The sequence below is a fragment of the Typopeltis vanoorti genome, chromosome 7 (assembly GCF_054136105.1).
Source record: "Typopeltis vanoorti isolate ZY-2024b chromosome 7, IOZ_Tvanoo_1.0, whole genome shotgun sequence".
NCBI lineage: Eukaryota > Metazoa > Arthropoda > Arachnida > Uropygi > Thelyphonidae > Typopeltis > Typopeltis vanoorti.
Genome location: NC_143555.1, coordinates 156,240,399 through 156,253,155, shown reverse-complemented (window position 1 = coordinate 156,253,155; position 12,757 = coordinate 156,240,399). Strand labels below are relative to the sequence as shown.

The 12,757-nt window shown below is 38.0% G+C and overlaps 1 protein-coding gene across 2 annotated transcripts in view; it reads left to right on the top strand.

Annotated features, from left to right (window-relative positions):
• LOC150105231 (spondin-1-like) overlaps positions 1-12,757 on the top strand; it is a 716,059-nt gene that overhangs the window by 305,394 nt on the left and 397,908 nt on the right. For both annotated transcript variants that reach the window (XM_090395547.1, XM_090395546.1), the window contains exon 8: positions 9,656-9,869. In XM_090395547.1, coding sequence (XP_090251673.1) covers positions 9,656-9,869 — 214 coding nt within the window. The remainder of the gene's footprint in view (positions 1-9,655; positions 9,870-12,757) is intronic.

Below are 12,757 nucleotides of genomic sequence, written 5' to 3'. Positions count from 1 at the left end.
GACATTGTAGAACTGTTCAGTGATTACCTTGGTTTTTCATTCTGCTGAAGAGATTTTATTCATAGAGGTAAGGAAACATGGATGGATTGCATGTGAATGAAAAGGATATGTTTGAAAGATTACAGACACTCCAGATGTTAGTAAGATAGGAACTTAATGATATTTCATCACATGTTTTAAGGGAATGTGCTTAGGGACTGAGAGACCACTGACCTGGTTTGTTTAATGAGTCTTGTAACTGGTCCACTTTGCAGAGGGAGAAAGAAGATATAATAGTGCTGTTGAATGAAGATGCTGCTAAAAAAAAGAAACATCAAAACATATACTATGACTCAGTAGTTAGCTCAGTGATGATGATGATGATAAGACTAAACATGATAGTTTTTAAGTTACTTCAAGTCCCCAGTAAACAGAGTGATGGTCTTACACCTGTCAATGAAATTTTAGGATGTTTTTCTGGACTTGAAGATATTATTATTATTATTATTAAACAAGACCTCATGGAGTCAAAGACTCATCTAGGAGGTCCTTTTATCTCACACACATCTCATCATACCGGGTCTTAAACACATTCAAACTCCTTGCAGACACCACACTCTCAGGCAAGGCATTCCAATCATTCACAACTCTGCACGAAAAAAACCTGCCTCTCACTCCCCTACTCACACCCTCTTTATACAGTTTCCAGGTATGACCTCTGGTTCTCCCCTGATCTCCCACTATTCTCTGTAGAACTTCTCCACCATTGATCCTATAACAACCCCTTACCAACTTGTAGGTCTCTATCATATCTCCCCTCTTCCTTCTCTCCACTAGACTCTGCAAATTACATCTTTTCAATCTTTCCTCATACTCGACATTCCAGAGGTCAGAAACTACCTTAGTCAGTCGCCTTTGGACCCTTTCCAACATTTCTTCATCCTTCTGAAAACCAGGTGACCAAATCTGGGCACAATAGTCCATGTGTGGCCTAATCAAAGCCTTATACAATGGAACAAGAATCTCCCTACTTCTACAAGTCAGTGTCCGCCTCATCATTCCCAGAAGTCTTTGTGTTGTCTTCACAATTTTGGCGATGTGTCCCCTAAATTTTAGATCCTTATCCACTATCACTCCCAGATCTCTTATTTCCTCTACTTCCAACAATATATTCTCACCAAGCATAAATTCTGCATCCCATCTTTGTTTTCCAAATTTTAAAACCTTACATTTTGCAACATTGAACTCACATCCCCATTTGTTGCCTAATCACTCAATTTATTCAATTCTTCTTGCAAGGCCACAACATCTTCACTACTCTTTATGGTTCGTCCCAACTTTGCATCATCTGCAAACAACTGAATATCTCCATCCAAATCTTCGACAATATCATTAATATAAAAGTTAAACAGTAATGGCCCTAAAACAGATCCCTGAGGCACTCCACTAGTGACTTTCCTTTTCCTGGATATTGCACCCCCATACACAACTTGTTGATACCTATCAGATAGCCAGTCTCCAATCCAATGCACTAATCTAATATCCAACCCCATCTGCTCTAGTTTGACTGTCAACTTATCATGAGGTACTCTATCAAAAGCTTTTGCAAAATCCAAGTATATTACTGTGTATCCTTCTCCTCTGTCCAAGGAAGCAGTCACTTTATTGTAATAAGTAAGTAGATTACTAAAACACGACCTCCCTTTAGCAAATCCATGCTGTCCATCAAAGATTATACCATTGTTGTCAACCCAACTCTGGATCCTAGTTCTCACAAGCTTCTCCAACAACTTAACCACAACACCTGACACACATATAGGCCTATAGTTTGATGCTTGAGTTCGATCACCTCCTTTATGAAGTGGCACAATCTTGCCCTCCTTCCACTCTTTAGGGACTTGACCAAGTGCAAGACTCGTATTAAAAAATATGTCAAGGCAGGTGTCAACTCTCTGGCACATTCCTTCAGAATACGCGGTGATATATTATCAAGTCCCACAGCCTTATTTACATCTAGTTTACTCAACTCCCCAAACACCTCTTGCTCACTTACAGTCAGTCTCTCCTCCCCATCATCAACTGCTCTTAATCTCTCCATGAAGTCACATTCACAAGATTGAAAGATCTTTATGAACTGCTCATTAAGTATCTCCACCACACATTCTGCAACAGCTGTCTTTATACCATTTCCTCCAATCAATGTCATCCTTCCATAATCATTCTTTCTTTTGCTGGCTACATATCGAAAGAACTCCCTAGGATTCTTTTTAGCTTCATTAGCTAACTGCTGTTCATACCTCTCTTTAGCTACTCTCACCAACCAAGTCACTCTCCTTGCCTGGTCTTTGTAGAACTCATGAAATTGGTTACTTCCACTTCTCTTATGCTGCCTCCACAATGCCCTTTTTCTCTGTATTGCATGCTTAATCTCTTTATTCATCCATCTCACACCTAACTTATTTAACCTTCTCACCCGTGGTATACATTTAGACATTGCATCCACTAAATATTTTTTGAAAATCCCCCAAGCTGCATTGATCTCTTTTCCAGCTAACTCCTCATTCCATGCTACACCTGCAAGCTGTCTCCTGAGCTCTTCATAATCATCCCCCTTGTAGTTCCACATATACCCTTTTTTCACAGGGGTCCTTGCACTGCTGGCAACCACCCAAGTAATCACCTCATGGTCACTTTCACCAATTGGTGGATGATTTGATACCTCACTGATAATTGCATCCTGCGATGAGATGACCAAATCCAAGACCCTTAATCCTCTTGTGCCCTCTGTTACATACTGTCTGAGGTAGTTATCCCTCAAAAACTCAAGAAACTCATTTTCTTTACTTCCAGTTGCTATCTCTTCATTCCAGTCTATATTGCCATAATTAAAATCACCCATAATGATCACCCTTTTCTTATTTGCTTGGCTTATTTGATTATACATTTCACTATCACCACCATCCACATTACCAGGTCTATAACAACATCCCACCAAGTATTTGATTCTATTCACCTCTATCTCACACCATACTGCCTCAAAACCACTGGCCCCATTTCCCTCTTGCATCTCTACCTTTTATGGACATAACTCTTTCTCTATCATCAATAGCACTCCCCCTCCCTTTTTACCCCTTCTATCCTCACGAAACACATCATACCTTTCCATCTCTATTCCTGTCAGGATGTCATCCTCATCTAACCATGTCTCACTTATTCCGACAATCTCTGGGTGCACAGACGCAATTAGTGCAACCATTTCATCCGCCTTGTTTCTTATACTTCTAACATTGGTATACAAACACAACAACTCATTTCTGGATCTACAGCTAGTTCCACTGATACCACTCACTCGATGTGATCTCTCCATGCTGGACTGGGGCCATTTCCCTTTCTGCTTCTTCATTTTAGAACCCTTTGCAATTCCATCTGTTTCCTTTTGATCCCTGATCATCCCATTACTTTCCTGCCTACACATTCTCTCACCTCCTCTTGGAGCATCCACCTTTCTCACTCTGTGTATCCCTGTCCACCCTGAGCCTCGCCATTTCCCTGCTCCTCTTGCACACCCATTCTCTCATTTTCTATACTCATACCACTCACTTCCACATTCATTTCCACTCCTTCAATCTCTCCTGTCTTACTCTCCTGCTCTTCCACATCACTCCCCTCTCGATCTGATTCATTCTCTCTATTCACTTCTCTACCTTCCAGCAGCAGTCTCTCCAAGCGACTTACACCATAACCACTCAAATGCAGTCCATCGCTCCCATACAGCTCACTTCGTCCCTCAAACTCATTCCACACATTAACAAACTGTACTCCCATCTCCTCACACATTTCAGCCAGAATATCATTCATAATCCTTGCTCTCCGCCTCATTTCACCACAATCATACCTAGGCAACACACTGACCACCCTTTCTGTCACACTATTCTCCTTTATCTTTCCAAGCAGTCTCCTGACATTCATTTTGACATGCTCTTTGTTCTCTCTCAAATCATTCGTACCAATTAATACAATTAACTCTTTTGCTCGTTCCCGCCTCAATCACTCTACTCATTTTACCGCCTGGAAAACATACATTGTGCATTTTATCCTCTAGCACACCTTTAATAATGGAGTCGCCATACAACGCCACTCGCTCATCTTTTGTTAATTCTTTCATGCCATCATGATTTATTTTAATAGTTTTGACCTGAATTCTCTTAATTTCATTCCGCATCCATTTTATTTCTTGCTTCATCCAATCCAATTCACCTTCTGAACCTCGCGACACATTCACTCTATCATTAAATCTTTCTAACTTTCTAACTCTCGACCCCCTCTTCTCACTTTCCCTCTCATTCATCCTTCTTTGTTTCAGTACTTTCGGTCCAACATACGTCCAACTTTCACTATCATTCTTCTCACTTTCACTCTCACATATCTTTCTTTGTTTCTGTACTTTCGGACTAACATGTGTCCAACTTTCGATATCATTCTTCTCACTTTTACTGTCATTCATCTTTCTTTGGTTCAGTACTTTCGTTCCAACATGCGTCCAACTTTCGCCATCAGTCATTTTTTTTTCGCTATCATTCATTCTTTCGATTTTTTTTACTTGCGATTTCTGCGCCACGCCATTTCTACTTTCATTCGTTCTCTCAATTTCGTTTCTTTCCGCCTCACTTTCATCCCTTTTAACATCCGTTACGGTTGTCAAATCGCTCTTTTTCTTTTTTCCTGATTTTTTAACATTTTTTCGCCTGTCTTTCTCGCCACCCTTCTCTTTCAAACGTGCACTCGCGACACAATCGGTACTAGCACTTTCTGTCATTAACTTCATATTCGCATTCATCAATTCCTCGTTCAGGTCACATTTCGCACACACCCTTCTTCCATCTGCACTAAACATCCACAAATCGTTTATGTAGTCGAAGGAATACATATAACAAACCTCACACTTAACGAACCGACTGAAATCCAAATTAAAATCATGGAATGACAATGCCGCCGCCATTTTTTTTTTTTTTTCTCTGCAGGTTACTAGGTCTAATATTAACGTTTTCATATTTAGTTTAAGCAAGGAAAAAAACCCCACACTAATAATATCGGTAGCGTACAACGTTTACAGCCGCTCTTACTTAAACAATTACGCATATATACTTAATTATTCCTAGTAAAACTTATCTGAATCAGGAACTCTTCAAAACACGTTCGTAGTGCTTGACCCACTAGCACCCCCTGAAACATTGGTGGATGGGTCTCCCGACCCTCCCCTCCGGAACTTACACATCTCGGATCCTCGATCTCTCGTGGCTGGTTCACTCAGGATGAAGAAAGGAAGGCCAAATATTAAATTTTTTCTTAATGATAAAGGCAAATCAGGAAGCTTGACTTTTTTTGTTTTTTATAGGTTTTTGTACACACTTAGAACTGCAAAGAAAAAATTCATCTCATATCAGAAAGGCTTGGTTGGCCGAGTGCTTAGCGTATTATCCTCTCTCCACCAAAAAGATTGCAGGTTCGAATCCCTCCATGGGCATGAATGTTTGTGATTGTCTGTAAAAATACTAGTGCTGGTGGTGAGCGGTAGATGGCATTGTTGTAGATGGTAGTTCTGATTCATTGTAGTTGGTGAATTGAGCAGTGTAGATGGAGAGTTGCAGAGTAGGTGCCCTCCCTTGATCAGTCTTTGAACTTCCTGGAGGTGTGTCACGTAATAATAATAATAATAATAATGTAAGTGGAGGTTTAGAAGTTCACATAGCATATTCTGGTAATTGGATCACATTTTTTTAATAAGCTATATAAAACACAATGAATTAATAAAAGACCTGATAAGTTTCGTTAATCGTTTGACTTACATCTTCAGGAGTTAAAGGTAACTTAAGTTTTAAAACACAAAGAAAAGAGAAATTATTAGTAATAGTTCATACTATACAGTTGTAGCTTTCTGACTATTCATAAAATTAAAAATCGGAATGCAGATTCAAAGCAGTGCTGAATTTAAACAATGCTGGATGATGCCACGTTCTGTTGTTCACGTTCATTACTTGAAACAGCACATAACTGAAGGGACACGTGGTGTGAGAGTGTTGGACCTGGTTATTGGTTCAGAAGTTATATGCATAAGTAAGGTGACCTCGTTACCTCCAGTTGGTGAAAGTGACCATGTGGTATTGACTTGGGAGGTTGCAAAATCTGTGGATTTTTCTGTTGAGAAGGGGTATATACGGAACTACAGGTTAGGCAATTATAACAAGCTTTGGAGTGAGCTTGCAGCCATCCCATGGCAGAACATATTGCAGGGGGAAGATGTTAGCAGTGTATGGGATAAAATCAGTGGGTATCTGAGGAAAGCAATATCAGATTGTGTCCCCATGGTCAGGAAGTCAAACAAGGCAGGTGTTAGATGGATGAGCAGTAGTATCAAGCTTGATCTGCAAAAAAAGAAAATGTTATGGAGAATTTACAGGGAGAAAGGCGATCAGTACACCCATGAGCAGTACAAGGCTAAAGCTAGGAAGGTTACCAGCATAGTAAGAAAAGCTAAATCAGATTATGAGAAGACCTTAGCCAAAGAGATCAAGGGTAATCCCAAAGAGTTCTTCCGCTATGTGGCAAGTAAAAGGAAGAATGACTTTGGAAGGAACTCTAATGGGTGCTGATGGTATTGAGGTGACAAAATCAGATGTAATAGTCGAGTTATTGAGTGATCACTTTTCAAAAGTCTATCACCCAAGTGAGGATATCTCTGTACCTGTAGCAATAACTAATGTGAGAATTGAAGCTAAGAAATCAGAGGTATTTAATATATTGCAAAATTTAAATGCAAACACTGCTGTAGGCTTAGATGGAATATCAGCTTGGGTGTTGCGTGAATTGGCAAATGAATTGTCAACCCCTCTTACTTGGATATTTAATTTAAGTTTGAACTCTGGTATGGTCCCTTGGGAGTGGAAGTTAGGCAAAGTGGTTCCTTTGCATAAGGGTGGCTCTAAAACTGTGGTAGTTAATTACAGACCAATCACCATCTCAGGAGTAGTGGTAAAAGTATTGAAAAAGTTGGTTAAAGACAAAATTCAAGAATGAGTGGATCAGGATATGATACTCTATAGAGGCCAACATGGTTTTGTTAAAGGTAGATCCTGCCTTAGCAATCTATTAACTTTTCATAATAGAATGACATCTGAGTTGGACAAAGGAACTGGCTACATAGTGGTACTTCTGGATTTTGCTAAGGCTTTTAACAGGATACCCCATGGAACACTGTCACGCAAATTGGAGCAGATGGGAATGAATACTAAATTGGTGATATGGATTGGAGAATGGCTCAGGGAGAGATACCAGAAGGTGGTGTATGGAGGAGCCGAGTCTAGGATGAGGCAGGTGACCAGTGGTGTGCCTCAGGGCTCTGTGCTTGGGCCATTGCTATTTACTTTGTATATAAATGATATAGGAAATGGCTTACAGGGAGATATTCAGTTGTTTGCTGATGATGCAAAGTTGGGTAGCGCAATAAAAAATCAAGCTGATGTTGAAAGTTTGCAGGATGATTTAAATAAGCTGGTAGAATGGGCAAAAGATAATGGATGTCAGTTCAATGTGGAAAAGTGTAAAGTCATGCATTTTGGGATTAAAAGATTACCAGCTGTGTACTACATTGATGGAATAGTACTCCAAGAGATTGATGAGGCTAGGGACTTAGGGGTGTTGGTAGATAGGGAGATGAAGTTCAGAGGACATATTGCTAAGGTGTCTAAGATTGCACATAGGATTACTCGGTTGTCGAGGAACACACTGACATCCAGAGATAAAGAGGTTATTATTCCCCTTTATAAAGCGTTGATACTTCCACATTTGGATTACTGTGCTCAGGTCTGGTTACCTGGATTCCTTGGAGATGAGGAGGCTGTGGAGAAGGTTCAGAGAAGAGTGACCAAGTTGGTGAGTGATGTAAAAAATGCTCCCTACATTGATAGATTGAGAGCTTGTGGATTGAAAGCAATGAGTTCAAAGATTACCTAAATAATTTGCATAATAATAATATAAAATTTGCTTTAGAACAAGAAGAACTTAGGAAACTGCCTTTTCTAGACATTCTATTAGAAGTCAATGAAAAGGATAATAAACTTTCTTTCTCAATATATAGAAAACCCACCAACACAGGAAGATTTCTTAATATGGCCTCACACCACCACCACCACCCTTCGCAAAAATTAGGTCTAAGAAAAACCCTAAGGGGCAGAGCGTATAACATTTTCAGCACAGAAAAACAGAGAAATGAAGAATTAGACTATCTAACACAGATCTTTCAAAAGAATGGTTATGAAACCAAGACTATAAAAAAAATTCTTCACCCACCTCCTAGGATTCTCAGGAACAAGATTTTAAAAATGCTATCATGCTTCCATATATCAAAAATGTTACAGACAAGATGGCTAAATTACTTAACAAATATAACATCAAAGTAGCCTTTCTGCCGCAGGAAAAAATTTTGAGATTTCTACATCCCCCAAAACCACCTCATCATCCTTTAAAAAAACCAGGTGTTTACAAAATTTATTGTCCTGCGGCATCTGCTACTTAGGACAGATCTGGGGAAATTCGCATGAACGAACACCAAATGGATGTGCAAAACAGAAGAGAACACAAATCAGGTTTAGCTTTCCATACCACTTCCACCTGCCACAATGTACTCTGGCAGAAAACAAACATGTCGTACATAGAAAGAAACTGTTACATAAGAAAATTTAAAGAAGCTGCAAACATGCTTAAAATACCAACACAATGCACTAAAAATCAAGGATTAATTCTCCACCAAGTTTGGTCAGCTTTAATAAAAACTATACCTCAATCAGACTTTGGACATTATGAACATGAACAACAGAACGTGGCATCATCCAGCATTGTTTAAACTCAGCACTGCTTTGAATCTGTATTCTGATTTTTAATTTTATGAATAGTCAGATGGCTACAACTGTATAGTATGAACTATTACTAATAATTTCTGTTTTCTTTGTATTTTAAAATTTAAGTTACCTTTTACCCCTGAAGATGTAAGTCAAACGACTTACGAAATTTGTTGGGTCGTTTATTAATTCATTGTGTTTTATATAGCTTATTAAAAAAATGTGGTCCAATTACCGGAATATGCCATGTGAATAATAATAATATTAGGTAATAATATGAATTCTTTGTTTGTTATCTTTTGAATGACAGTGCTTGTCATGTTTGCAATTGTAGAAAATTGTTTTAAGTATACAATATGAAAAGCTTGCAATGCAATTTATATCAGGAAAGAGCACTGCTAAGCAATATTTTTAGAGTTCAGAATCCAAAATTACATTACCAACATTTGTGACCTTTACAACTTGAATTAATCAAGCAAAATGTAAATTGAGAATTCAAGGAGAGCAATTTTCTCAGCTTTCATGAATATAAAGCATGGCATTAATAAATGTAATGACTTTTTTTACTGTGTTTCAGATTATGCTAGGCAGAAGCTATTTATTCATATTTATTTAGACTCATATGCATATGTCTATCTTGATAAATGTATACAAAACTATCAGAAGTTGTGTTGATAAGTATTAGTCATTTTCATTATTCAGGAATTCCAGATTTTATTTGTAATTTATTTTAGATAACCTATGTATGTATTACCTGTTTAACAACTTTTTTTGTTTGACAGTCTTCTAATAAACCAACTGATCCCCAAGAAAGAATTCACAGAATTTCTTCATCAATTCCAAATAATGAAGCTTCTCCATTTTATGACCCTTCAGGATCTGTAATGAAACCAGTAGCAAGATTAATTGTTACTCGACAAAGAGTTTATGAAAAATCTTGTGATGAAGAACCTTCAACCAGTTCTACAACGGAAGAACCTAGTACAACTTATCGTGGTAAGAAAATTTTATCTATTTATAAGTTAATTTTTGACTTCTCAAATAAATATCTTTCATGAAGTTGATATTTATGCAAATTTTTTTTACTGACACTTTCAGAGAAATTGTGCATCACAATCATCATTAATTTTTCTAATCTTCTTTCTCAAACATCCCCAGTTTTCTCCCTCTCTCATACTTGAAAGTTTTACAAAGTTTTAATATTATCATTTTTAAAAACTTTTTTACAGAAGTTTTACGTATATTTATTATTCCTGTAAAAATACTAAAAAAAAAAGGAATACTAAATACATTCCGCTTTCAGGAATTACTATTACTACCCAAGACTTCATGGAGTCAAAGACTCATCCGGGAGGTTCTTTTATCACACACACACAGCTCATCATACCGTGCTCACCATACACACAGCTCATCTTAAACACACTCAAACTCCTTGCAGACACCACACTCTCAGGCAAGGCATTCCAATCATTTACAACTCTGCACGAAAAAAACCTGCCTCTCACTCTCCTACTCACATCCTCTTTATACAGTGTCTAAGGATGACCTCTGGTTCTCCCCTGATCTTCCACTATTTTCTGTAGAACTTCTCCAGCATTGATCCTATAACAATCCCTTACCAACTTGTAGGAATCTATTATATCTTCCCTCTTAATCGTATCCACCAGACTCTGCAAATTGCATCTTCTCAATCTTTCCTCATACACGACATTCCAGAGGTCCAAAACTACCTTAGTCAGTCGCCTTTAGACCCTTTCCAACATCTCTTCATCCTTCTGAAAACCAGGTGACCAAATCTGGGCACAATAGTCCATGTGTGGCCTAATCAAAGCCTTATACAACAGAACAAGAATCTCCCTACTTCTACACGTCAATGTCCTCCGCATCATTCCCAGAAGCCTTTGTGTTGTCTTCATAATTTTGGCTATGTGTCCTCTAAATTTTAGATCCTTATCCACTATCTCCCCCAGATCTCTTATTTCCTCCACCTCCAACAATATATTCTCACCAAGCATAAATTCTGCATCCCATCTTTGTTTTCCAAATTTTAAAACCTTACATTTTGCAACATTGAACTCACATCCCCATTTCCGTGCCCAATCACTCAATTTATTCAAGTCTTCACTACTCTTTATGGTTCGTCCCAACTTTGTATCATCTGCAAACAACTGAATATCTCCATCCAAATCTTCACCAATATCATTAATATACAAGTTAAACAGTAATGGCCCTAAAACAAACCCCTGAGGCATTCCACTAGTGACTTTCCTTTTCCTGGATATTGCTCCCCCATACACAACTTGTTGATACCCATCAGATAGCCAGTCTTCAATCCAATGCAGTAATCTAATATCCAACTCCATCTGCTCTAGTTTGACTGTCAGCTTATCATGAGATACTCTATCAAAAGCCTTTGCGAAATCCAAGTATATTACTGTGTATCTTTCTCCTCTGTCCAAGGAAGCAGTCACTTTATTGTAATAAGTAAGTAGATTACTAAAACATGACTTCCCTTTAGCAAAACCATGCTATCCATCAAAGATTATACCATTGTTGTCAATCCAACTCTGGATCCTAGTTCTCACAAGCTTCTCCAACAACTTAACCACAACACCTGACACAGAGATAGGCCTATAGTTTGATGCTTAAGTTCGATCACCTGCTTTATGAAGTGGCACAATCTTGCCCTCCTTCCACTCCTTAGGAACTTGACCGAGTGCAAGACTCGTATTAAAAAACTAATGGAATACTAAAGGAATACTTTCAGGAATACTAAATATTATTCTTGAAACATTATTCCTAAAAATTATTCCTGAAACAAAGTACAATAGCTGGACTGTGATTTATCTTCTGCCAGTTTTATTATTATTATTATTATTACATTACACCTCCAGAAAGTCCAAAGACTCACCGAGGGAGGACATCTACTCTACAACTCTCCGTCTCCACAAATCGCAACTACCTTCATAAAGGACTAAGATGGATTTTTTTTTTTCTGTCTGTTTTTGTTCATGTTTACATTTCTGGAACTTCTCAACAGAAATGTAAAAATGTATTATGCATGTACTGTGATGAGGGAGGTTTGTGGGGTGTTGCAAGGAGCATTGGCATACAGTTAAGTGATTTTGTTCTAATTAATATTTCATGATATCGTCTAACACTATCAGTAGTATTTTCCTTTTTTATAGCTGCGTAATTGAGTGTTTGTTCTATGAGATTTGTTATATACATCATGCAGAAACAGTGTTTTAAATGGCACTGATGCAAACATGAACTTGTTCAAAGAGTTTATTTAACATGAGGGATTTTGTGAGTTAGTGTACTGTGCTTAGGGTATGAGAGTGGAGTGAAGGTATGTCAGAAACGATTTGTGAGATATACCAGAAATGCAGGACATGTTAAAGTGAAAAATTTTAGTGATGAACTTACTATTGAAGAATTTAAATCGAAAGTGTTATAGTGAATGTTGGAATGTATGATAGTGGATGAATTATGAATATCATTATAAAAGATACTGATGAAGGTAATGTGAATAATACAGCAATGAGAGAAATAGCAATCTTACACAGAGTCCTTCACTGGACAAAACATAAGTTTGAGTAACTTGAGAAGTGACTGACATGTGACACAGCAAGAAGAATGAAAAGAAAAGTGAGGAGAAAGATTATGGAAGAACAAAAAACTGGGAATAAATGTGGATATTGTATTGAGATTCTGTGATGAGAAGTGTGTTTGATGAGCATGTGATGAAAACATGTTTCCTGGACTTAAAGATCAAGGATGTCAGTGAAGCTGTTAGTAATCTATCCATCTATATGTTCACTGGACATCCACAGATGCTGTATATTGCACACTCAGTGATGTGCAACACCAGGCTTTGCCAT